Source organism: Athene cunicularia (assembly GCF_003259725.1).
Source record: "Athene cunicularia isolate RWA chromosome 4 unlocalized genomic scaffold, athCun1 chr4_part3, whole genome shotgun sequence".
In the NCBI taxonomy this organism is placed as follows: domain Eukaryota; kingdom Metazoa; phylum Chordata; class Aves; order Strigiformes; family Strigidae; genus Athene; species Athene cunicularia.
The window spans coordinates 14,370,271-14,396,449 of NW_020799100.1; the positions used below are offsets into that span (position 1 = coordinate 14,370,271).

Consider the following 26,179-nt stretch of genomic DNA (forward strand, 5'->3'; position numbering starts at 1 on the left):
ATGAATTCTATATGCATCGATGAAGGAGAACAAGGAATGAGAAGTGTAAGTTATCTGCAGGTTTCACACTTGAGCTGTAGAAGGGGGAGTCTGAGAGCCTAGGGTGGCTTCACTGTTTTCATGAACCAGAAATCAAGAGCCATGTGTTCAGTCCTGAAGAATGTGGGGGGTTTTTGTGTTTCCTCTCTGCTCCCCAAGCCTTTTGCAGGCTTTCCTTTCAACTGAGTATTGTTACATGTTCTGAATATTTGAATAATGTTGACTGGGGGGGGATCAGAGGGTGTCCATGCTTTGCTAGATGTCAAGTTGTATTTCAATGCAGGCCTCTGTATTGGGAGTTGAATGCAGAATAATAAAAACACTGTACAACTTGAAATGACCATGAGTGTTGTAAAGTGCCTAAATGTTAAACACTGAATGAAAAAGATTGAATTTATGCTGATATAAATCAATTAAAAACATAGATAATTATGAGGGGAACAAGATAATCTTGTTGTTGATCTCTCACCTAGGAAGGTGTCATCTGGCAACCGGTCATAGCAAGAACATTTTTACATTCCTGCACAGCTTTATTCTAGCCTAGCTGGCAAGAAGCATCTGAATTTTTTTTCAGGGTGTTTCTCCTCCTCCCCTCCCCCCTTCTCATGCCTTTTATATAATGAGATGCTTTGCCATGCTATGAATGAGCTGCAAAGTAATTGAAAAAGGAGTTTCCTGAAACGGGCAGGTTGATTCTGGCAGGGTAGGTTTCTTGCTTCCTTTGTAGCTCATTTTGGAGTTGTATTTCTGGTTTTTCATTGTGTGTTTCTTGTAGCTTCAGGTCCAGTATGATTGATAGGATCAAAGGCCCAGTATTCAATAGTACAACTTTCAAGCTTGTGGTCATCTAGCCTTGGGGAGCAAACAGAAATCTAGGATTCTGGTAAACTGATGTGTTTGCCTTCCTTTCTCAAAAAGATCCCTACCAAAGCGGAAGGAATGGCATGATATCCTCTAACTGTGGGTTCTTACTTGGGGTTCATCACAGGCAGCGACTATGCCTGGAGACTTATCTGTGGTGAATAAACTTGTGGCCTGCTCTTTAACCTACATTGTGTTTTGGAGCCATCCTTTTCCAACTAGTGTTTTTCTGCCTTGCTTTAATTTTGTTTAGCCTGAAAATAAGTAATGACTACTTCAGTGGAGAGACTTAACAAAGATACTTTGTGTGTGTTAAACTTGAGGTCTTGTTGCTGCTTTCTAGTTTATGAACTGGCAAGTTAAAAAGCTGGATTTTGTTGTTATTTTTGTTCCAGCTGGATTATAGTACGAGTTTAATCTTATTTACAGCAGGAAAATCTGTGTATTAAGTTCTAACTTGAGCTGGAAAATGCTGAAATGGCTTCTAAGATAGAGGAGTGAGGAGGTCTGTAAAACTTACGTAGCAGTTGCCATTTAGCTGTAGATACCACACATCTAAATATTAGGAAAATGGTCCAAATGCCATAATGATACAGTTTATTGCTGGCAGAGTTTTGATGTAGTTGTTCCTTTAAATGGGTGTGGCAAATATAAAAAAAAATTGTTTGTGTACTGATAAATTAGGCTGCTTGCTGAAAGGCATACGGCTAAAAGTAGGCTGCAGCCCATAAATGGTTATTTTTTCCATATTCCTATTAGATGTGACTTTTGTAATCTCTCTGCAGATTTTTTTTCAAAGCAATTCATGAAATGGAGAGATTACATATGTTCTTTAGCAGTTAGAAATTACAGTAGTCCTCTGTCTTCTGATTTCTAATTCAGGGGTAGGGGCAGTTAGTTCATTGAGATGGGTTAATTACCCATTCAGCAGTCACTTATCCTGCACTGTCCAACAAAGTTTAAATTTGTTTTGAAAGAGAATGTCCATCCTTCTTCTAGCTGTAGAGCATTCAGCCCTTAAGTATTTTTCAAATCATAGTAAGGCCTGGCCACATAATTTGTGCCCACCTCCCTCCTTAATTCCTCTGCTCTTTTAGTAGGCCATGCTCCTCAGAGATCTGAGCAGACTGAAGGATATGCAGCTGTATGCAGTGGTTTGAGGTTTTGGGTTTTTTTTAAAGATACTAGGTGGTTAAAAGGTATTGATACATAGAATGGAACCTGAGTGGGAATCCATTTGAAATGTAAGGATATTCAGTTACAGAGAAGCTCATTGGCATGAGAAATTTCTCTTTGTATTTCCTTCCTCAAAGCAGAATACTCTTCATAAAAAAAAATGGTGTTAATTTTTTTAATTGCTTGTGTCGAAGAGGTAAACTTCAGGAGATGTGTTGGTATTCTTTTTCTGCTTATTTATGCTGTTTCTTAAGTTACTTCATGTTTTCTTACCAAAGTGAAAGAATGGCTAAGAATAGAGGAAGTGAGTTCAGTGGTTTCCATTTTCAGCACAACATACAGTTGACAGCTTACATCTGCCACAGGTCAGAGATGTTTGAAGATGAAGGTGATTCTTTCCTTAAAAATCTGAGAATGGGTGGGTTTGAGTGCTGATTTTAAAGTTTTGATAGTCATATGAATTTTCAAGCAGCTCGCCTTATGGCTGACGATGAAAACAAAGCCATGTGAGTTTTCTGCTTGCTTATTTTTGCTTTTATTGTATATTGAAGTTCTCCAGGTTCTCACTAAAAATGGCAATGAGTCTTGGCCTTGTCAGATAAGAGAGATGTTTCATAAAGGGTGTAACAGAGGTCAGGTCCCATTTAAGGACAGCAAAGCTCAGGTCTAGTTTTTGCTGCCTACTGTGTAGAAAAGCTTGATAATGTAAAAGTTGGATACTTCATAAAATCAAATTGTTTTCTTGTTAAAAAAATTTTCTTCTTCAGCATGTATCTCATACAGTTCCAGTAAGTATAATGAAATATCTACTATCCTGATATTTGAGTCTTGAACAGGACTGCAGGGTAGCATCAGAGTTTAGTTAACAGGCAGAAGTCAGAGAATAAAGAATGTGTGTATAAGAGGAGAAAAAAGATGTCTGCAGGTTCCACCCTTGTTTTGAATGTCTGCAGGTTCATTCTTTTCTGATTCTTTGTAAGTAATAATGAATCTGCACCTGTGCCTTCATTAACTTCAAACTATTTAAATTTTTATGCATATACACACACATGCCTATGGCACTGTTTGTGTGAGTAATTGTAATAGGATTTAAAAAAAAAATAAATTAGACAGGGGGAGGTGGGTAGGAGCTCCAGGAATTAAAATCTATTACTACCTGTGATGACTTTGTTGTAAAGAAGTAAAATGTTCCTTATGTAGATAAAATACAGAAATATATATAAGGTATGTGTAAGGTATAGTTACATAACAGAATATGCATGATGTATAATTAATGCTTATATATATTAAAAATATCTGAAACTACATGCAGATAGTGTATTAAAAGATACTTAAGTAAGAATAATGTCTCTGTTGATTAAGACATTCCTCTAAGATGTTCCATAGCCTATTGGGTTTACCAATCTTATTCCCTCTTAGTGTCATTTTTTTATTGGGCTCTGAACAGAATAAAAATTTAGAGGTACTTTATTATCTGAGAATAAGTAAATGTCTATGGAGGGACTGATTACCTGTGATATCAATGTGTTTAACCTAGATGAAGTATTTTGTAAGTCAGATAAATGCGGACAACAGATGAAATGGCTTAACTTTTAATCTGTTTTTTCTTCTACTGACTTTCAAGTGTCTTTTTTACTCACTGTATTTCAGGTATTCATTCTTAAGACAATAAAAGGTATCTTAGAGATTTTACAGATAATAAACTAGGCCTTATAACTGCTATTTAATTTTATTGTTAGCCATAATTCAGACAGTGTGGACAGTGGGACTTAAGAGAAATGGTGCAGTACATGCTGGCTTCAGCAACAAAATTGGCATACATTTCTGATCTGGCATTTTAATGCTAATGTAACTGTGAGGCTGCACAACAAATTAATTACTGGGGTGTTTTTTTGAAGGTGGGTTGGTTTTGATTTGATTTTGTTTTAAATATTTTGTGATAACCTCCTTTTCCTCAACCTTTCTGTAAGATAGCTCTTTTAATTACAGTTTATCTTTGACTTCTCCCTGGCTATGAAGATCAGATTTTTTTAGTGAGCAATTTCTTGAAATGAGAGTCTTTTAAACACAGGTAGTTCTGAGGGCTTCCAAAGATACCAGTACATGTTAGAGTGCTGTAGTAGTGGATACTTGAAAACATACCAGCAGACACTCTATTTTTCTCTTACCAACCTTTTATAAAATCTTTTGAGGTAATTACTGCATCTTTATCTGATGTGTATTGTCTCCCAATGTAGGGGAACTATTCTGTAGTACTGCTGCAGTTTTAAGGGAACTTCTGTTCTGAATTAAACCTGGGACATGCTTGAAAATTTGGATAGTATAACAGCATTTCTGGGTCAGAAATGGGTCATTTATATCCTGTTGTCTTAACTGTTTCTGTGTTCTCATATTGACAGACTACTTAGAAAAAAATCTCACAAGACTATGTTAAGTTACTTGCTTTGGGAGATCTAGAGGATCCTGGGTTTGATTGATTTTGTTAGATACAAAGCATTAGTTTAGTCTCTGCCCAAGATTCTTTGAAGCTTCAGTTTTTCATCCAGTTGTACTCCGTACCCTTTAATGAAATACATTAATGGTCCTTCTTAGAAGACCTGTTTCTGTAAAAGAGCTGTCTTGCACTGACAGATCCTGAAGCAATCTAACATACTGTTTCTTCTGATTTGGAGTATGTCATTAGATACCTGTATAATCTTGGAAGTTAGATATTCAGTGTACTTCAACTTTGTTTCAAAGGAAGAGTGCAGAATTTGGAGAACAGGTACATGAAAGGGTCAGAGGTGGGAAGGTGAGTCAACCAGTCAGTCATGTAGCAGAATGGAGCCAGGACGTTGCTGTGTACCTGTGTTTATTGGAGTCAAAAGAAAGTGCTAATATAAGCTGTATTGAGAGAATGCTTCCTGAAACTACTACAGGTATGCTGGCAAAAATTATACTACGGTGTTTTTATTTGGGGCTCCTGAGCAGACAGTTAAGACTAGATGACCTCCTGAGGTCCCTTCCAAGCTGAGTTGTGTTATGATCCTGTGACTCTGTATGTGTACATACATATATGTATAAACGCATGCTGTAATGGCACATGGTTGGATAAGAGAGGAGAGACTTTACTGAACACCAGCGCAGGCTGTATAGTTGTGCTGGACTGGTGAAATGGTGGACTTCCTAAGTTACGCAGAGGGCCTGTATTGTCACGCTGGCACTGGTACTGTTACTCATGCTGGTGAGATTGAAGTTGGCATGTGAATGTGCCTGTGCTTGTCATACTTGCTGCTTTTGTCTGAGGCAGTGGGATTAGGGAGGGGAAGAGCAATAGGTTCTCGTCCTGATTTGTCCACTTAAAGGTGTTATCTTTGGAGAGGTGATGATGGGGTCCATACACTGTCTGTTATAGTGTTACCATCTGCTCCCCAACAGACACGACTCCCTATCCCCTATCGAACTCGTATTTATTAAAAACAAAACTAAACACAGTTATTCATGCAGGCAACTTTCAGAGGTTCTAAACCTTTTTCCTATTCGATAAAAGATCTGTGAAAGAACAGAGAATAACAATTGGTTTTGCTCAGGAGCATTAATAGTGCTGGAAATCTTAATTGCTGTCATATTTTTAATATGCTTAGCTGGCAGCTGTGCTGCAAAATGCATTGGTATATATTGAGGGTGTGTATACACACATACACACTTTTGTTTGTCAAATATATCTCTATCCTTTTCTATACCAGGAGAATGAGGATAGGCATTACTGTAGTATATAAATTTACCTTTGTTTATAAATGTGTTTTGTTTTGTTCTTTTTTTAATGAGTTGCAGAAAAGCATTCCTGTAGGATAATAGTCTGAAAGACAAGAAAATTAAGAAAGGTAAAAGGTTTCAAAATGCAGTCTTTGTTCTAAGGCTGTGTCTTAAGTTGTGTAGTGTTCTAAGTTTGAAGCTTTTCCAAAGGATGTTGACTCAATACTAGCCATAGTTGGTCAGAAATATTTGCCCTTATCCTGGAGTGTCCTAGAGTCCCTTGTCAGCCTTGGCAAGTAACAGAAGCTGTAAAGCTGACTTTGCTTGCTGTGAGAGGATTTTCTCAGAATAGAATGATGTGACTCTTTCCTCTAGTACTCTCAGACGGTTTGTTCTCCTCTGATACCCCTCAGTTCCACCTCTCCCTCCCAGGAATGTGCATAGATTTCCACAGGGTTGGGAAGTCCAGCAGTGCCTGATCTCTCCCTGTACTCCAGCACTCCCATGTAATGGCCTTACAAGTTGTTGGAAGTTAGAATAGCCTTTAAAGCTCTGATTCACCTGGAGTAGCTTGGGGGAGATTGTTTGGAGGCCTGGCTTGTTTTGATGACCGTTAAGTGGGTGTATAGGATTGAAATGCATTTCCACTGAGGAGCTCTGAGGAATTTTCTGCTTAAGGTTTCTCCCCAAGCAAAACCCAAGTGTGTTGCCCTTTGAGTTCATCAAACATTTGTGAAGGGTTGGATTAGCTGACTATGTCTGTGATTAAATTGCTTTCCTTTTATCTGTCTGGAGGTGTTTAACAGGTTTCATCTCAAATCAGCAATAGCTGTTAGTTAGCATGGATGATTCCTGGAATCCCAGCTTCCAAGTGTGTCTCTAGTTTTTGTGAAGATGGGTGTTTTAGGGTTAACAAAAAGCTTTGCCAATCGTCTCTGTTAATTCTGTTGTTTCTTGGGGTTGTGTATCTTTGTTTATTGTAAATGGAGAACTACTAGTTAATTTTTCCTTATTGCAACTAATGTAATTTAGGAACACATTAGATTGCTAGCAAAATGACAATTTGGCAGCTTAACTAGCAGCAGGAAGAGGCTGGGTGGCAGTAGCTGCTGCCTTTGCCATACCTGTCCCTACAACAATTTTTTTGAAACATCTGAAAATAGATTTTTAGATATTTTTTTTTTTTAAATTGGATTTTTTTTTTTTTTTGTCTTAATGATGATGAGATCACAGGAGCTGATGCAGTAGTGTATGGCAATATGGCTATCTTCAGGCAGTTTGAAGATGTACTTTTTTTTTTCCCCTGTATAACTAAAGCCTTTATGAGCACCTGAAGTCTTTAGTCATTTTCTTTACCAGTGTAAAGTCATTATCACCTGAAGTCTTTAGTCATTTTCTTTACCAGACTAATTGTCCCAGATTTCAGACCAAATAGTATTCATCCTCTCTTTTTTTCATTTGCTTTGATTATCTATAATGTCTGTCTTCTAGATCTTTCAATGGATCTATCGACAGAAGAAAATACAGAATTTTTTGCTTAATTATTTCTCTGAAGGTGTTGCCGGGGTTGTGGTTTTTTTTTTTTTTTTAAATGGAGCAGAGTAGCAACGAGCTCATTGTAGACAAAGGGGAAATTCCTCATTCTTTTTGCTTTAATGTGCTGCTCAGGAACAGCAGTGTGTCTTGTATATTTGCAAAATCTAAAAACTTAACTCCACAGATCAGCATGAATCTGCCATACCGCTTCATGTTCCCTCCTCTTACGATAACACAAATGACAGCTTGGTATATATGAGCAGTGAACTGATTTAGCTGAAAATAAACCTGACAAATCATATGGTTAACTCTAGCTAAATCTGTTTCCTGATTCATCTCACCATATTGTGGAATGAATTCTGATTCTGGTAGAAGGGAAGAAGTGACAATAAGGGCCCAGTAAGAAGATGAGACTGTCCATTTTGGATTAGGTTAAAGTAATATATATATATATTTTTTTTTTTCCCCCAGTAAAGATTTTCACATTTATTTGCAAGAACACCAGTGTAAAGATGTCTTCTGGAGTTTCATGTTGATACTTGAGTATTTTGTTATGCGGGGTAGTCTGTGCATTGGGTTGAATGTCTACTTTTGCCAAAACTGTCACTTCTGCTGATTCTGAGTTCTGTAGCGCAAGAAGGATCTGAAGAAAAGCATCTCTTTTCTATTTTCAAATGTTGCTATTGAATCAGAGGGCTTTTTTTGGCAAAAGTTTCTTGATTAGAGATTGATTTGTGCAATGAGTTGCCCAGTTCTGACAGCAGTAATGTGTTTAATTCTGTTTCTCTGCGAAGCATGGACTGTTCTCTTAGCACGTCTGTCATAATTCCTAAAACCACTTTTCTGTAAACTTTCTAACTATGGTCTGAAGTTTTGTGTTCTTAAACTGTGGAGCAAGTCACCTGTATCCTTTAGAAGTTACTGCTGTGGTTTTTGGATACCTAAGGTTCTCTAAGCAGCCACATAGCATACTTTAAGGGAAAATGAGAATTTGCTTCCTTTTTGTTTCCCTTGTGGCTACTTGAATAAGGAACTGAGAAATTTAAAATATTTGTGTAATAATCAGTCTGCTGATTTTAAGAGTTAATCAACAGAGATTCCAAGCCAGGTGTCCTCAGCGGTGCTGTGCTTCCTGGTGCTCTGCTCCCCTTTTTAAGGCATGCTTGGGTGATACCAGCCAGTCCTGATCAGTACCCTAGTTTCAGTACTCTGCTCCAGCCTTCTTATTCCTTCTTTGAACATGTCTCAGTCCCTTTTGCTCTGCTTTCTGTCAGCACTTGTAGCTGCCCTGGAGACACCTGATCTTGCCAGGTCTCAGAATCTGCGGTGAATACCGGTAGTGCAGTCTTCTCACAACTAGCTCCACGCTGCATTACTTGATAGGATGCTTTGTCTGCCCAAGGCTGTTGGCTAGGTAGGAAACTCGGGCTCCTCTGCCTGGGTGATGATCTTAGTGCTTCTGTGCCGGTAATTGCATTCCCCCATCTTCTGAATCACTGCACAGATACTAATATTATTAAGAACAGCTCTATTCTTTCATTTTAAAGGGTTGTTATGTGGCAAAATTAAATGAGGTTTGTACCTGACTCCCTCCCTGGTGAGGCTCATTTACCTTTGACATAATTGCATAATGTATGTTCTGTAACTAATAGCTGGATTAGAAGTTAGTGTGCAGGAAATAAATTTATCTGATGCGAGCCTTCTAGTGATGATAAATGTGGATGATGTGTTTCTTGGGAAGTAATGAGGGCTAATAACTTGGAAGTAAATTAAGTAACTCATATATCTTTTTTTTTTTTTTACTCTCCTTTTTTTTCTTCTAGAACCATAGAGCAGACCCAGAAGAACTATTCACAAAACTGGAACGCATTGGGAAAGGCTCCTTTGGTGAAGTCTTTAAAGGAATTGATAATCGGACACAGCAAGTGGTTGCTATAAAAATCATAGACCTTGAAGAAGCAGAAGATGAAATAGAAGATATACAGCAAGAGATAACTGTTTTAAGTCAGTGTGATAGTCCTTATGTAACAAAATACTATGGATCATATTTAAAGGTAATGTATATTATTGCACAAAGATTTGCTAGCACATAGTTATTTTGAATGCCACTGAAAGAAAATTCTAAAATTGGGGAAGACTTATGCCAGCCTGACCTTTCTTTAGTAGGTTTTTGTTTTTCTTTGAACATAGCTTTTCACTTTGTTTTGCTCCTTTTGCTGCTTGTTCTTTGAGGCTGGAATTTGCACAAATAGCTAGAGAATGAACAGATTTGACAGAGGATTCCTCTTGCTATTCCTAATCATTTTGGACCTTGGTTTTCTCTCCTCCCTCCACAGTCCCTAGCACAATTTTGTGGCCTTTCTGGGGAAGAAAAAAATACCTTCATAGCTATAGAAACAGAAACCTTTCTCTGGTATGGGAAGAAACCCTGCACAGTGTAGAGATGTGTTAGTAATTATGCAGCATAGTAGGCCTGAGACAAAGTAAAACTGACATCAGCAGAGTTATGTAACCACTGTGTGAAATGTTATCTAAGGCATTTTAAAAACAAACAAAAATGAAAACCTACAGAAATACAAAATGTTGAGTAAGTTTTTTCAACTTACAAAACTGTCTAGGTATAATCACCTTAAATATTGCTTAAATGATCTGCAATGCATGCATATTTTAGATGATTTTTTAAAAAAAGTAAAATTTAATAGAAGCTGAAGTATTAACCATAGTCTGGGGTTTTTTGTTTGGTTTGGGGGGGGGGTGGTTGTTGGTTAGGTTTTGTTTGTTTGCTTTGGTTTGGATTAGTTTGTTGTTTTGGGGTAGTTTGTGTGGTGTTTGTTTGGTTTTTTTCCTCCCCATGCATTTCTGACTCCATAAGATACAGTGGATTTTTTGTCATTATTCTAAAGGCAGATCTCTGAGAAACGTTCCAATGTCACTTGTGCTGTACCTTTCAGTGATACTGTAAAAGTATTTGCAGAATTTATTTAGTTGAGTCCTTTGTAGATTTGGTTTTTTTCCTCCTTAAATTGCCGAAGTATTCAATTTTTAGTATTTTCATGCTAAGTGGGTAATTTAAGTTTCTGTACTCCAAATACTAAGTTCTCATTTTGACCAAGATAAGATGGCTATTGGTGGCTTTGTTGTTTACTTGGTTACTCAGTATTCTGTGGGTTCTTCATGCTGAAGTGAACACACAAGCTGTCACTGATGTCCCAGCTTTCCTTCTCGTTACTGGGCTCAATCAGTGGGATTTTTGTTTTGATTGTTAGTGATAGAACTCTGAGATGTAGTAGAATTTGCTTTCCTGCATCATAGTATATTAGAACAAGCTGATTCTTCTCAAGACAACTTTGAATTCAGCTAGCAATGTTCCTCTGGAGCAGTGCATAAATGGTACTGCAGATCTAGATATGATCAGTCCTTTATTTTTTGTGATGAGCTAAGTCCTAAATATTATCCTCCTGGGTATCCATTGTTTTAACTTTGTGTTGTAAAAGCTCAGTTGTTTGCCTTGAAGTACAAACAGGTCAAGGTAAATCTTGGAAAGTGTTTTTGCTTGGAAAAGTGTTTTCTTAAATTTCAGAATTAAACTGTGATTTCAGCTGCTGTAAATGGGGAAATGAAACCTTAATTTGGTGGAGGTTTATTTGGGTTTTTTGTTTGTTTGGGGATTTTTTTGGAGAGGTGGTGGGTGGAAAAAGCTTTATAAGGATTGAATAGGGAAAGGAAATAGACTTTCCATTATTTACAGCAACATAGGTATCACAAGCATCACACCAGTTTGGCCTTATTATGCAAGTCTTTCACTTTTTACCCCTTAGATACGTAAGTATAGTTATTCTATTAGTGCTATAAAACTATTAACTTCTCGTTAGGGTCTTTTATTTTTTAAAAATTCCTGGCAAATATAGGATCATGTTAATGCTGCAGTACTTTCCTCACCATTGAATTCTTTCCATTTCTATTCAAAATTGATAAATTCTGAATGATTAATGCTGATCTTTGTGTTTACTCTTCACACTTCTGATATTTTTGGGGAAGGAAAATTTCTGTGTGTGGAGCTTGGGGAGGTGTTTGGGGAATTTTGGTTACTTTCACATTCCTTTGAGAAATTCCTCTTTAAAAAAAAAAATAATCCGAACCCAAAAAACTATGAGGTTCACAGGAATGTTTTTCATCCCAGATTAGCATGATAGGTAGTTCTACTGCTTGCTGTTCCCCAAGTAAATGAATAAAAGCATCCACAAATAAAGGAGTACGTTCAGTTCTGTAATTAAAAAATAAATAAATAACCGTTTAAGTAGTATCTTGGCTCTAAATTTTTCTTAGGCTAGATTTATCCTTGCCTACTAATACTAGATCTTTCACCTTGAGATTCCTCAGAGGAAAGAATGTATTAGCTTTGTTAAATGTGCAAAGAATCTTTTATGCTGCCTTTTCATTGTACTAATAACAGGTAGTTTGAGAGTTGTACCTGTCTACTTTTTTTTTTTTTACTTAATTGCTATAGCTTTTGACTTTTTATTAGCTATTACTCTGAGAATGGCTGTCAGTTTAAGTATTTAGCTGTGTAGTACTTCATTCAGGATTTAATTTCTCTATATACTCTAGACATCTCTTGGAAGCAGTGAAATAGGTACAATTGTGTACCAAATGGCTGTATAATTAAAGGTTAAGAACATTGAGGTTAAATTCAGAAAATTAAGACATTTCTTACAAAGCAAAGTTCTAGGCTGCAGAGATTAATAGTAGTTTGCTATGTATATGACTGGTACAAAGATCACATTCAAAGTGATCCCATAGGTTTGTTGATGAATACTTAATTTCATATATAAAGATCACTGAAAATATTCCTAGAAATACCTTTTTAGATAGTGGCTAAAAAGAACATAAACATACAGTAAATAGAAGGTATCTCAACACTTAAGAGTTTTCTCCTTTGTATCTTTGTTTACAGGAAAGCAAAACAGTTGAGCCAGTCTGCCCTCTTTCAGATCATACTTATGGAATAGAAATAATTTACTAAAATATATTAATCATACATGTAGCTGAGTTTTGCACTGTTTAAATCAGAGACACAGTATTTTCCTGATTATACCAAAGCAAGCCCTCAGTGCAAAGTCATTCTGGTTGCGTACAGCACTTAGTGATATTTCTTAGTTGAGTAATCTAGATCTGCTTTAAATCTTTAAATTTGATAGGTTTTACTTTGAACTGCAGCTGAGACCATGTCTTGGCTTCAGGTTTTTCATGTGTGCCTCAGTTCATCCAGTTGAACTGTAGTGGAACATGTTCTGTTGTAACTTATTCTTGTTTTTTTAACCAGAGTTAACTGAGCTTTGAATAAGCAGATGGTTCTTGTCATCAATTTGTAGTCAGTTTCCATTTTTCCTCCAGTAAGACAGCATATTTGATAATTAAAAGTTGTTTATGACTGAAATGTGAAAGAAGATAAGTTAACTGTGAGGGTTTTCTAATTGCAAGCGTTTCAGCTGAGAGATTTTATTTTTGTACAGTCTGTTCTACATACTCTGCAGCTTTACAGTTTCCTCACACCTCAGGATGCAAAGCCAGCCTTGTGGCTGATTGGGATGGACTGGCCCAGTCTCAGGGAGCCTGGGGCTTCCCAGCTACATGCAGGCTCTTCCAGATGCTCCTGCTGCTTCAATGGAGAAGGGGAAGAGTGTCTTTATTTCAATGACTTGACTTACTAATTTGTAACTTAGTCAGCTCAGCTGATGCCATGTAAGATACTCTTCTGTTCTGTAGCCTAGCTGCTCATTAGCTACAGTTTGTACATCTGACTTGTAAATGTGATCTTAAAAATATGGACAGTCCCTTAATATTTTTACCTAGCAGTGCAATGTTATTTGTCTGTTCTCAGATATTGTGCTCTTTAACAACCTTATCTTTGGTACAAAATGGCAACATCTACTTCCTTGAGGTTCTTGAGATAAGACTGATGCCATTTTTCAGTTATTATGAACCCAAAAAAGTGCAATTTGGGGTACGCATGTGTCTTGAGTTTTGGAGTTAGAATTAATTTCCCACTGAATTAATCTTAGAGCTTAGATATTAGTAGTTTATTTCTTAAATTTTCATTGGGTATCTGGCAAGTTCAATAGTGTTTTCTAAACATACCTGATAGCTGATATACAAGCGCATAGATATATATATATGTGTGTGTGTGTGTGTATATATATATATGTGTAATCAAAGAATGCACAATAATCAACATTTGTGTATGGTAGTAAAATGTTTTACGTTTATATAGTGTCTTTCACAAACACGTGTAGAATTGTACAAGCTTACAGGTGTATTAATGCAACTTCTGTAGCTGTAAGATAATTTAAATCCTGACATAGTCTGTAGGTGTTCGTATTTTGGAAGGTCAGGATCTAAATTTGTTTCCTCATCCTGTGTTGCACTTTGATAGTAATTAACATCACATCTCAATAAATAAAACATTGGTTGTAGAGGGTACCTTTGAAAGTGATAGTGCATAGCAATGCAGCAGTGTAAGTGATGTTAACTAAAATGAGTGTTTTCCTTAAGCCTAATGGCTTGTTAAAATGTATTCCTGCCTTATCAGTTTAGGCAAGAAAATTATTTTAAGTATTCAAAGTTATGCTAGTTCTTAGCATGTTTTGGTTAGGCTAATTTGTGAAGCTTGATAAAGTACTTGAGCTGTACTTTCCACCTGATCCCATAGAGATGGATCTTCTCTTGATGACTAAAATTTCATTATTGTTTTCCCTATTTGTGCCATCTAGCTAAGGGTTTCAATATGTATCTTGTGTAACTTATTACAGCCACCTGGGCTTGCTCTTCTCTTTTACAATTAAAACAAGCCTGAAGTTATTCTCAGTTTTTCAGATTTGAATATGGAGAACTATGGCAGCATCCAGAGACTTCCATCAGAATTGTGCAGCACTTTGTGCAGCAAAGCTTTGGGACAATCTAAAGATACTGTTTGTTCTACATTTTCTATTTATACTTGATTGACCTAAAATAGCTAGGAAAAAGGTTGTTCACTCCTGGCTAGAAAATATCCACACCCGGTTACAGTGGATAGTAGCAATTTCTTTGAGACATTATTTCAGAAACACAGTACTTACTCATTTTCACCCTATACTGTTTTCAAGTAATAGTCAAATCCTCCAAACATGTCTGGTAACCACAATGTTTGTCTTAAACTGGAGTTCCTTGCAGATATTCTCAGCTGACAAAGTTGGGCTTTATAAAAACTGCTAAAATTAGCCAGCCCTTTCCTGCTGATCTCATAATATTGGAATAGACTCTCATAAATTGCTGTGGGTTTTTAAAATTCAGTATAATCTAATAGAGCACGCTTTGTTGGGATAATTAGATGTGGTGCTTTCAGAAACTGCACCTTTATTTGTTTGTTGAGTTTTCTTTAGATTTCTGTCCCTAGTTAGGCAATAGGGTGGGAAAGCATACAACGTAGAATGCAAGAGGCTTTAAAAAGTACTTCTGCCATAAGCTTGTGCTCTGTTATAAGGAACTAGCACTAGTAAATATTTGCTGGAGACTTAAACAGCTTGTGTGGTACTTTACCAGGTCTGGTTCAGTTGAATATTTTAAATAACATTTTTATTTGAAGAAAAAAAAAATAAAATTCATTTGCAGAATTTCTTAAGAGTATTAGCCATAGATTAATATTTGGTTTTCTTCTGAAATGTGATGGGGAGTCTGGGGAAATACCAGAAGATCCCAGTTTTGAAACATATAGTCTAGATCTGATACCAGATCTTCCCAGTTTTGTTTCTGTGAGACAGCCACTTTCTGCAGCTACATACCAAGGGCAAAGTCAGCATCTTGAGATCAGTAGTACAAGAATTCTAGTATTCTAGTGGTTGAGACATCTCCACAAAGAAAGTGCGGAAGCTCATGTGTTCACAGGGGTTGAGGTTCAAATAGCATATAGTGAAGGAGTACATGAACTTTGCAATTTTACTGGAAGTAACGTTAAAAAAAAAAAAGGACAGGAGACTTAAGTCGTACTTTTTATTAAACTATATTGCTTTGATCTTTTAATGGCCAATTTCAGTCTTCTGATCTGAAAGCTTCAGAAACCTGAGCACTTTTGTAGGGTTCCAGGTTTGGCAGTGCCTTTTCTCCAAGCTGGTGGTTGTAGTGCTGCTTTGTATCTCAGGATCGGAGCTGACCCTGTGGTAGCAGACATGTGCGTTAGGATGTAAGTCCTTAGGTACAAGCATATTCAAGGGCTGTCAGTTCCCACTTTTTGCTGGGTCTGACAACTTATGTTGGAGCTTGTGGACATGTTAGGTAAACACTTGCACAGTTACCATGTAGGTGAAGAGGAGGTACCTAGCATCTACCTCCATTAAGCTTTAAATTTCTGTTGTCTTTGACACATGTTCACTCTCACTCTCTTGCTCAATAATAATTCTAAGTTCTGAGTATTATTCTCAGATGAGAGGTGTGGTGATGTTACAAGGAAGTTTCCTATTAAACGTGTAATGCATCTGTATCGCAAATGGATGGAATTAATAATTGTAATGCAAAGTCAGTCTTTTGTAATAATTACAACCTTACATTAAAACAGTTTAAACTTAAACTACCACCAAATCACTTTCTTCTCAAAGTTCCATTCCTTTAGGTGGAATCCTAGATAGCATTTAGCAGAGAATGATTGGTGGTAGGGGAGTGGTGGTGAGGTTGTTTTGTTGCTTTTTAAAATACAGAAGTCAAGCTTTAATTGATATTTAGACATCTTGCACAGGAGCTGTGTGATCATTCTACAAGAAGTAATTACATGTAACTTGGTGATTAATGAGAGTCTGCATTTAAATTGTCCTAACAGTATGCTGGTAGTCTATTGAAATATAATTTTTTTTTTTTTTTTTTTTTAGCCTTGGACTCTAACAACTTATGCCTTCCTTTACAGGGCACAAAACTATGGATAATAATGGAGTACTTGGGTGGAGGGTCAGCATTGGATCTTGTAAGTATTCTTTTTGCACTATAAAAATCTAGTGAACCTTATTTCATTGTGCTTTCATATCTCTTTATAAAATCTAGTCCCTAGAGGCAACTGATATTGTATCACTACTACACATTACACATTGTAATGCTCCAAAAAGTGTGAGTTTGAATGGTAGTTCTGTTGTATTGAATTGATGTTGGGTTTTTTGTTTTTACTGTTTGTCTCTAAGCATTAGGAAGCATTCATTTGTTCTCAGTCAAATGTAAGGCTTTTTTTTTTCTTTTTTTTAGTATGAGAAGTACTGTTCTTGCCATATGTGGTAGGGTTTTGGGCTGTCTCTTTCCCCTGTCCTCTCCCTCCAATAGAATTTATTACACTTGAATAAAACATGTTTCCTTTGGGCCTGGTTCTCAGGAATGAATGAAGTGTATGCCCACAGAGTACAGCTAATTTTAACTTGTTAAAGGGTGTTGGGTTTTCCATTTTCAGGTATTTTCAGTTGAGCATGAAAGTGCCTTTTACTTAAGATAGTGTAGCATTCATGAAGGATGTAACTTAGAGAGTGCAGGAGCACAGTCCACTGTGTGTGGATGTGGTTTCCCCATACTTTCAGTATAACTTTGCCTCAGCTGTAAAGCAGAGACCCACCCTTTCCTGTAAGATAATGTAACTCCAGTCTTTGTGTGATTCTGAAGGGAAAATATTGTGTCTTCAGCATTACAGAATGTTGTTAATTATATATTTGCTAGCAGTGGTCCTGTCTGCAAGAGCTGAAGTATGTGCTTAACTTCACAAATCTATTTAAACTTCTTTATGAAATTACATCACATCAACTCAGCTGCAGGAATGCAAAAGCATAGTAATTATGTGTAGCTTGTAGTAGTTTGTAGCTCTGGAACATAGTCTTCTTGAGAAGGGTGCTGTGAGGTACTACTCTTTTACACTTTGAGTAATTTATAGTCTTCCGTGGAGTGTCAGAAATAGTGAAATAGCTTTTACTAGTGACAATCGAAACCGCTCAGCCTTTAGAAGAATAAAACTTTTTAAGTTTTGCCTCATTTGTCTCACTTTGCCATACCATAATTTCATGGTGTTCAGTGCCATATTGTTGTGGGGTTTTTTACAGCAGAATCACCCACCTTTGCTGCTTCTGTTTTATTTGCATAGCTTTCTAATGCACAAAATTTACACTTGTTCCATACTAGCAACTTTATAGCAGCACATTTTGTTCTTGATGCAAAAGCAAGCATGGAATCAAAAATGCTGGAATGACGGGTAAAAAGCACATCATTAGATTTAAAATCCACAGTCAATAGACTGATTTATTTTGAAATACACTGAGTTTCTTAATTCACTTAATTTAAAATGCAAAATTCAGTCTGCCGTGTTTGCTGTCTATAGGAAGCTATGAATTTGTGGAAAGTTAGTTCTAGCTTTTCATGTGCATTGCACTCTGAGGGGAGTGCCTACTCTGTATATGTTAGAAAAGTAACAGCACTTTCAGTGTATTATCAGTAGAGGAGAGGTGATCATTCCAATGGCACCTATTTCTGATAGAATGTTGACATACTTCATTGAATATTTAATGAATCCTGTTAGTTCTTTAAAAAATACTTCAAGCTTAAGATGTTTGCCTTGTTATTGATTTAATTACATTAGATACAAAATTGTTTTTTCTCTAAAGCTGCGTGCTGGCCCATTTGATGAGTTCCAGATTGCTACCATGCTAAAGGAAATCTTGAAAGGTCTTGACTACCTACACTCAGAGAAGAAAATTCACAGGGATATAAAAGGTGTGTAACATTTTAAATGTTACTTTGTTAAAGCCTTTAAAAATCATAAGGGCAGCATTCTAATTTAGATATTATTTCCCCTTGGCAGCTGCCAATGTCTTATTATCAGAACAAGGCGATGTTAAGCTTGCTGATTTTGGAGTTGCTGGGCAGCTGACAGACACACAAATTAAGAGGAATACCTTTGTTGGAACTCCGTTTTGGATGGCCCCTGAAGTTATTCAACAGTCAGCATATGATTCAAAAGTAAGTATGAGAGTAGAATACCTTTTCTTTGTATCTGCAGATCAAGCAGGAATGCCATTTCATGTTTTTGGTTTTAGTTCTGTCAGCATGGAGAGAAAAGTAGATTTCAAATAATCAAAAGTATGATTAAATTGTTTCTATACAGTAGTTACAAGTCACTACTCACCTGCAAGACCCCTGCAAACTCACCAAGTAAACTGATGCTTTCATGTTAAGATTCTTTCAGAGAAACTCACTGGATGCTTTCAGTGTTGTGGGTGGGTTGGTTGGTTTGTTTTTAATTTCAGTTCAACATTTCTCATTTAATTCAAACAGTAATAAAGCTCTCACAAATTAAAATGCCACCAGAATTTACAAGCTTATTTAAGATTGTGGCTGAAATTTTACCCTCGGATATGCATAAACAGCTCTGGATATAATTTCTTTAATGGTATTTCTGAGGACCTGGGTAATGCTGAAGATTTTAGCACAGGTGTGACTGATCTTGAGAAGGAAAATTGTAATTTCAACTACAGGATGGGTAGTTGTGGTAGCATTATGGTGCCTTGTCCATTTCTTTGTCATGGGAGCTGTTGATGGATGACAAAGGAGAGTTTCCCTATGTGAACTAGCAGTAGGAAAGCAGATCTCCTCCGTGTTTTTCTGAGGGTTGGGAACTGCTGCTGAAAATGATAAGGAGAGAACAGTCCCCTCTTCCACGAGTATACCCACAGGATGACCTAGAGCATGTGGTTAGTGAAATGGCAGTGCACTTTGGTGCTGGAATTGGACTTTCCTCACTCTGTAGATGCAGCCTTAAAGAGGAGCAAGAAATCTAAAAATCTTGGTACATGCAAATAGTAAACATGTAAGTGTACTTGTGCACATAAAGAAAAGACTGTTGAATATCTGAGATGTCTTGAAGATATTCACACTCCAGGAGACTTTCCCAGGATCATTCAGACTTGAAAGAATTTGTGTACATGTCACAAGGGTTCTTTCTGATAAGGAGGAGTATGTTATAGTTCTCATGTTTAGGGTTTCAGTGGTGCAACTGCTCCCTGAGGCATTTTGGAAAAGCACTCTACCCTGCTTTAAAAATGTGTGTTGTCCAGTTGAAGTGAGGATAATTCCTATTTTCCTTGCTTTGTGTAAAAATCAGCTGTACAACATTCTCCCAGCAACCTAATCTTCTGCCTTCTATGTCTCTTTAGTATGTTGCAAGAGCCGTGCCCTCTCCCTTTTCTTTCTATGCCAAAAGTCAGGTGGGAAATGACAGAAGATGCAAGCCTTTGGTAGGACAAGGTTAAGGGTTTTGGACAGGATACACTTCAATTTCTAGACTAATACTGATGAATATTTTGACTTCAATTTCTAGACTAATACTGATGAATATTTTGACATCTGGACTGAATTTTAAACTTTTGCATTCTCTCTCTACTTCAAAATGACAGAAAATTAAAATAGAAATTCGTACATTTTTGTAGTGACAGAGATGTACAAGCCCTATCTCTTTCAAAACATTTTGCTCCAATATAAAATTACTGGTTATGATATTTCAGTAGTAAATAATGAGCTAAGTAAGCTTAATATTTCAATATTAAGTGCAGGTATTTTAGTTCTTAAGAATAATGGAGGAATATTGCTGAGATACAAATCATAACCTTTGTTTACTCTATGGGAAACTTTGGTTTATGACTTTGGTGCCAAGTGTAGTCAAACAGTGCCAGCCACTTTTTAACGAGAAACACCTTTAATGACCTTAGTAGCTATGGTAGCTCATCTAAAAATATGCAAGTAATGTTTATTTCACTTGGGAAAAATCTCTAAATTGGAAAATAATTTTGTAGTTCATAAGATATTTTGATGCAAAGACAGAATTTTTTTATAGTGCTTACCTTTAACTAAAACAAATACCACTTCATCATTATTCAGAAACTTACACTGTGAACTTGGTGTTTCAGGTCTAACTAGTTGTTGATAATATCTAGCTAAATTCATCCAGCAGTCTGTTAGGAAGGAGTGATCACCTGCTGGATTTGATTCAGCTCTCTGCCTTGTTCCTTTAGAGTGAGGTGTCAAAGAAGGTTGGATTCCTCAGTGCATCTACAGTATAAAAAGTGACACCGGTGTGCAGTTTTGATATCTAAACAAAATCTGAATCAGATGTAGGAAATTTGTGGCAGTTCATAGTTCATTATATAGAAAAAAAATCAAAGGAAGGTTAATGTTTCTGAAGCTATTCCAAAAGCATGTTTATTTAAGTGCATGTTTAAGTTGCTGTCAGTGTTGCAACAGTGGCAGTGTGCAGCAAAAGTGATGGTTTAGATGTTTGTCACTAAAGACCAAGTTAGCCAGATCTTTGGGAATTATATCCTGCAAGTATTAGAAAGGAATCTTTGTGCGTTATCTACTTAGACCAAAATTAATTTTATTATACAGATGCAGTATATGTGAAGATTTCAGTTATTAAATACTTAGTCATCATAGCCCTTCATTTTTTACTAAAAGTAACTTTTCCCTTTCTCAGGCTGACATCTGGTCATTGGGAATCACTGCTATTGAACTAGCCAAAGGGGAGCCTCCCAACTCTGATATGCATCCGATGAGAGTTCTGTTTCTCATTCCGAAAAACAATCCTCCAACTTTATTAGGAGAATTCAGCAAACCTTTTAAAGAATTCATTGATGCATGTCTGAATAAGGACCCAACATTTGTGAGTAGATATATGTGTGTGTGTGTGTGTGTGTGTATACAGATGTTTTGGTTTTGTTTTCTATCGTCTCCTGCTTGTGAAGCATTTTGCTGGTGTAATGCAGCACAGTTGATTGAAATAATTTTAGAAACTGTACTTTCCACTGTAAATGGTGATGGTGGTTTTTATTAGCTGTGTCTCCATCCTAGTCTTTTTTGTTTGTTTGTTTAAAGTACTAAAAGGAGGGAGAATGCTGAAAGAGATGGTGGTGGCAGAGGCAGCTTCCTAAAATGCACTAAAACCTAGAATGTCAGAAGAGAAGCTTTAACAGAGGAGAGAGTCTTAGATTTTTTTTCCAGCAGAACTTTTGCTGTCTGTCTGAATTCTGCTTACAAGGAAATGTTGCATTGGAGAATTTTGATTAGTCATTTTCCTGGGTGTGTACCTTCTTGCATAGAAGGATAAGCAGTATAGTCTGTGTGTGACTTGATCATATTTTTAGAGTGCTTGTAAATGTGGATTACTGGCTTTTCTTCACTTCCTGTTTCACTTATTTCCTGCTGCTGTATGAGGTAGCTCCAGAAGTCAGTTGTCTTACTATATCTTCCCTATTAACATTTAAAATGATTAAGTGTTAGCATAACATTAAATATTTGAAGTGTTTCTTACAGCGCCCTACTGCAAAAGAACTTCTGAAGCACAAATTCATTATGAAAAATGCCAAGAAGACTTCGTATCTGACAGAACTGATTGATAGGTTTAAGAGATGGAAAGCAGAGGGACATAGTAGTGATGAAAGTGATTCCGATGGTTCAGATTCGTAAGTTTATTTTCAGTTTCCTCTCTTTTGGGTTTGTGTGTTTTTTTTTTAAATAATGTTACTAAAGTAGGTTTGTTGCAGTTTCTCTGTGTAATTCCTCTTCTGTACATCTGTCTGTCTTCTATATTTTTTCATTGGCTTCTTTCAAGAAAATCCCGTATATGAACCTAAAGACTAACACATAAGTCAAGCTGTGCGCTCATTATCTCTTAAACTTTTTATCTCTGAACTCATTTTCAGTTCTGTTTAAGTGCTATGTATTTCCTAGTCTGAGGCTAGTGGTTATACCTAAAACAATGAATCACAAATAGGAATATTGCAGAGCATGGTTGAGGTGTATGAAGAAGTTTGCACAATGCCTGTGGAACAACATACATTCTGTAAGTCTCTTGCTTTTCTGGATATCAGATAACTGTTCTAAATGGGATGCCATGGGAGAAGGTAAGCTTTATGGGTAGATAACATCTGTTTGTTTTGATCATATTTCAGTTTATTTAGCTTCTGAAGGTGTTTTTAAAGTTTTAAATTACAGCTAATGTTTCAGTACAAATTTTTCTTTTGATTTTAAGGAATACGGAGCTAATCCATATAGCTTTATTATGTGTGTGGGTTACCTGTGCTTGCTTAGCATTATGTTGTGTCTAGTATTATGTACATCGTATCCTTTTTCCTCAGGGAGTCCAGTAACAAAGAAAATAACTCTCATCCTGAGTGGAGCTTTACTACAGTTCGAAAGAAGCCAGATGCAAAGAAGCTACAGAATGGGACGGTATGTACAGTCTGAGGAGTTCTCCTTTTGAGTGCTGAGTTTGAAGCCAATTTTAAGGAAAATGGTGGTAACTTAGCAGTTACTCGCTTTTCCTGAGAACTGACTGTCCTTTTGTTGTTCGAGAGATGATGCTTAGTGATATTTTATATGCTCATGTCAGTCTTAAATGCAAAAGTTACTGCATGCTAATAGACCAGTATCTGTTCATGGAGATGTGAATTTTAAAGACTCATATAATATTTGAGATGAAAAACTGAACTGTTTTTCTGACGATATATCTGGCATTTTCAGGTGTGTCATCAGGCATCTATTTCAATATCATGTAACAATTGTTGATGTACTGTGCCTTCACTAGTTTTGTAATGTATTTCAAAGCAGTTTGTTGAATTTAACTGAACTTTTGAAAATCACATGTGCTGTGTTAAATGCAAGAGTATACATGGTATAGGAATATGCTAATGTCATCCTTATTTGTTAACTTTTAGGATCAGGATCTTGTTAAAACCCTGAGTTGTTTAACTATGATAATCACACCTGTGTTTGCTGAGGTGAGTCTTGACTTAAACTGCTTTGAAAGTATTACACAAGTGTCTGATCATTTTTATAAGTTTTTTCTGTTTTGGTTTGCTACTCAGCTCAAACAGCAGGACACAAATAATGCTAGCAGGAAGAAAGCAATTGAGGAACTTGAGAAAAGCATCAATATGGCAGAAGCAACATGTCCAGGGATCACAGATAAGATGGTGAAGAAACTTATGGAGAAATTTCAGAAGTAAGTTAAGAAATTTTTTGTATACATTGTTTAAAAAAAAAAAAAAAGCTTCTTTTCAAAGACAAATTCTAAATTAAGTACTTTTCCACAGGAAAAGTTAGTTGACACTGAACTTCATATGTTGGGTAAATTGACCAGTTTAGCGATAAGTGAAAGATCTGCTATGTCCAGTGCTTTAAACTTTTAGCTTTGGTAGTTATACATACCACTTCTGTTTGAGACTAATAGTAGCAATTACTGTATCTGTTTGGTCTTTTACTGCTGCAGTTTTACTATAGTTGTTAGACTGATTCTTTTTATTTAGCCTGCAGTTTTGTCATAAGCATATTTATAGCCAGTAAGGGAGCAGAACAATCTTTAATGTATCTTTCTAGGGAATATTTTTCTTGAGAATGTCCCTTCTGGTGTGTTTTTCCTATGAACTGTTGAGAGGAAGGCACTTGCTAGTTTAGTGATGGAAAAATAGTTATGGGCTGTTTGCCAAGATAAAACAATATAATTAACAAAATTCTTACTTGCATTTTTTTTATCTGTAGATTTTCTGTTAATGACTCATCCTAAGAAACTTCACATAATTGACTGCTGTTTCGTATGGACCCAGTGAAACCCACCAAAACTACTTCAAGCTTGGCAGTGCTTAGCTCATGAGCTCCTTGTGCCTTTTGGATCTTTGCAACATATTGATGGTGATTGAGGATTTGAAAGAACCTACTCAACTATTTTGTGGCAGTGCACATGGTTTTATATTTTCAGGAAATTATTTTGTAAAGAACAACTTTTAATATTGTAGTTTCACCTGTTTAATCTGATAAATGTTGAGGTGCAGTTTTGCTTTTAGAAATAACCATTACTTTAGTTAATAGAAAGTGCAAGTACAGTATGTTTTGATGCTGTTTTGTTCCTGTACATGGGGATGTACAGGTCTTTTGTATTCCTGAGTTAAACTTTTGTAAATCACTAACAAGCTTCAGAGAAAATAGCTTTTTCACAAGCGTATTCGAAACATGTAATGTAGTGGCAAGGGTATTGCTGTAGCACCTGCTTCAACCAGCATATAGTTATCGTGCCCTGAAAAATAAACCTGCAACAGTATCTATTATAATTCTAAATTGGTACAGTATTTTAGGCAGCTCTATGATTAAATATATTTGAGAGCAATATGTCAATAGTTTGCAGGTGATATGTAGCAACAGGTATATCCTGATGTACAGTATATGTATTACCTTTTAGAACAGGTTTTGAAGTAGTAATTCAATCTTATATCATCATGGTAAGAAAATTTAGAGCAATACAGTTGAGGGGGTGGGGCTTTTGGCAATAATGGACAAAACCTGAAGTCCAATTTAACTTAATTTAATTTTTTTCCTCTGAGTATACATGCCTGGGTGGAAGGGAGCCAGAGAAGCCGAGCGTCGCATGATACATACCTCACAAGCAGGTATAAGTGTAACACCAGCGTTCTGTGTGGTGGTGTTGTTTCTCCTGTAAGATATTTATACGCATTTTTGTTCTTAAATACATTAAATACAGTACATCAACATAATTTGTTTATAATTTTCTGAAAGTGTATTTTAAATATGTATTTACCAGTTAATATGCAAATAACTGAGTTATAGATATTCTTTCACAAAAAGGTAGTACTGTGCAGTACGGAGTGAATTTTTTTTTTCATAAAAACTAGGTAAGACTATAAAGTTGCTTTCAGTTATATATTTATGGTACTGCTAGATGGGTAATATCTTCTCTTCTGTTTTTTTTCCCTTTTTCAACCCAGTATGTATATTACGCTGAAGTTTTGAACTGGGATTGTTTTTCAGTACTTAGCTATGGAACTGTTGGTGTAAATTTATTTTTGATAAAGGCTGGGTGTGTTTATTTTATGGTTCAGACCTGCACATTTTGTTTTTGCACAAAAGTCATTTTAAAGAATCTGAAATATATCTGCCAAATATTGAAAAAGTAATGGTGTGCAAGTAAATACTGCATTTTTAGTCAAATGTTGCCATTACATCATTTTTATATAAAGGACACTTGTGAGAGATGGTTGGTTAGATATGCCAAGGACAATTATTTTCAATGGTGCCTACACTGTAAAAAAATTACTTTTAACTCCTTGTTTTAATTTTAAAAAAATGTTTCTGTTTAAAACTTTCATCTGCTATATAACTGAAATTCAATTAGAATTTATATCTGAGAAAAAAGTCTGGAAATAGTTTTTGAAAACAATAATGTTATGGATTAAATAAATATTTTTATAAATGTAAAAGCAGCAAAAGTTGTAAATACAGTTGATCTGAAGCTTTACAAAATAACTGCATCACAGAAACAAATTGTAGTGCTCCTCTAGCTTCTGTAGTTGTTAGTCTTGTAAATCTGTTTATAGATGAAGCTTATTTCAATGTTTTGGGGGGTTTTAAATGGTTTAAAAATAAATATTTAAGTTCTGTAAACTTTCATGAGCTTGTTCTGTTGTGCATTTTATTCTGGATGTTAGTAGATGTGCAGAGGTGTGGCTATACCTCTTACAAACTTGTGTTCTAGTTCAAGAAGGGTGTTCCTTGCACAGAATTGCATGGTTGCTTTGAAAAGGTTTGGGTCCCCCCCCGTGCTGTTCTTGTCCGGAGGACACCTACCAGCTGCTGCGCCACAGGGAACGGATGGAGCAGCCCCAGGGTTCAGTTTGATTCCATCCCTAAAGAGGAGTCTTCTGGATCTGTGTGCTCAGATGAACACGCACGCCAACAACATGGTAGAGATGTCAGAACACTCTGACTTCATTGTGAACTCAGC

The 26,179-nt window shown here is 36.3% G+C and overlaps 1 protein-coding gene across 1 annotated transcript; it reads left to right on the plus strand.

Annotated features, from left to right (window-relative positions):
- STK26 (serine/threonine kinase 26) lies at positions 1-25,658 on the plus strand. The gene is made up of 11 exons (XM_026848804.1): positions 1-45; positions 9,171-9,401; positions 16,277-16,333; positions 18,000-18,108; positions 18,197-18,354; positions 20,864-21,049; positions 21,700-21,848; positions 22,524-22,617; positions 23,103-23,165; positions 23,253-23,389; positions 23,926-25,658. The coding sequence occupies exons 1-11, from the start codon at positions 1-3 to the stop codon at positions 23,948-23,950; spliced, it is 1,254 nt and encodes a 417-aa protein (XP_026704605.1). The 3' UTR covers positions 23,951-25,658.
- Positions 25,659-26,179: the final 521 nt, after the last annotated feature.

Coding starts and splice junctions, on each gene's coding strand:
- STK26 (XM_026848804.1), top strand. CDS start 1: ATGAATTCTATATGCATCGATGAAGGAGAACAAGGAATGAGAAGT. Junction 46..9,170: donor GAGAACAAGGAATGAGAAGT/GTAAGTTATCTG, acceptor TTTTTCTTCTAG/AACCATAGAGCAGACCCAGA. Junction 16,334..17,999: donor GAGGGTCAGCATTGGATCTT/GTAAGTATTCTT, acceptor TTTTCTCTAAAG/CTGCGTGCTGGCCCATTTGA.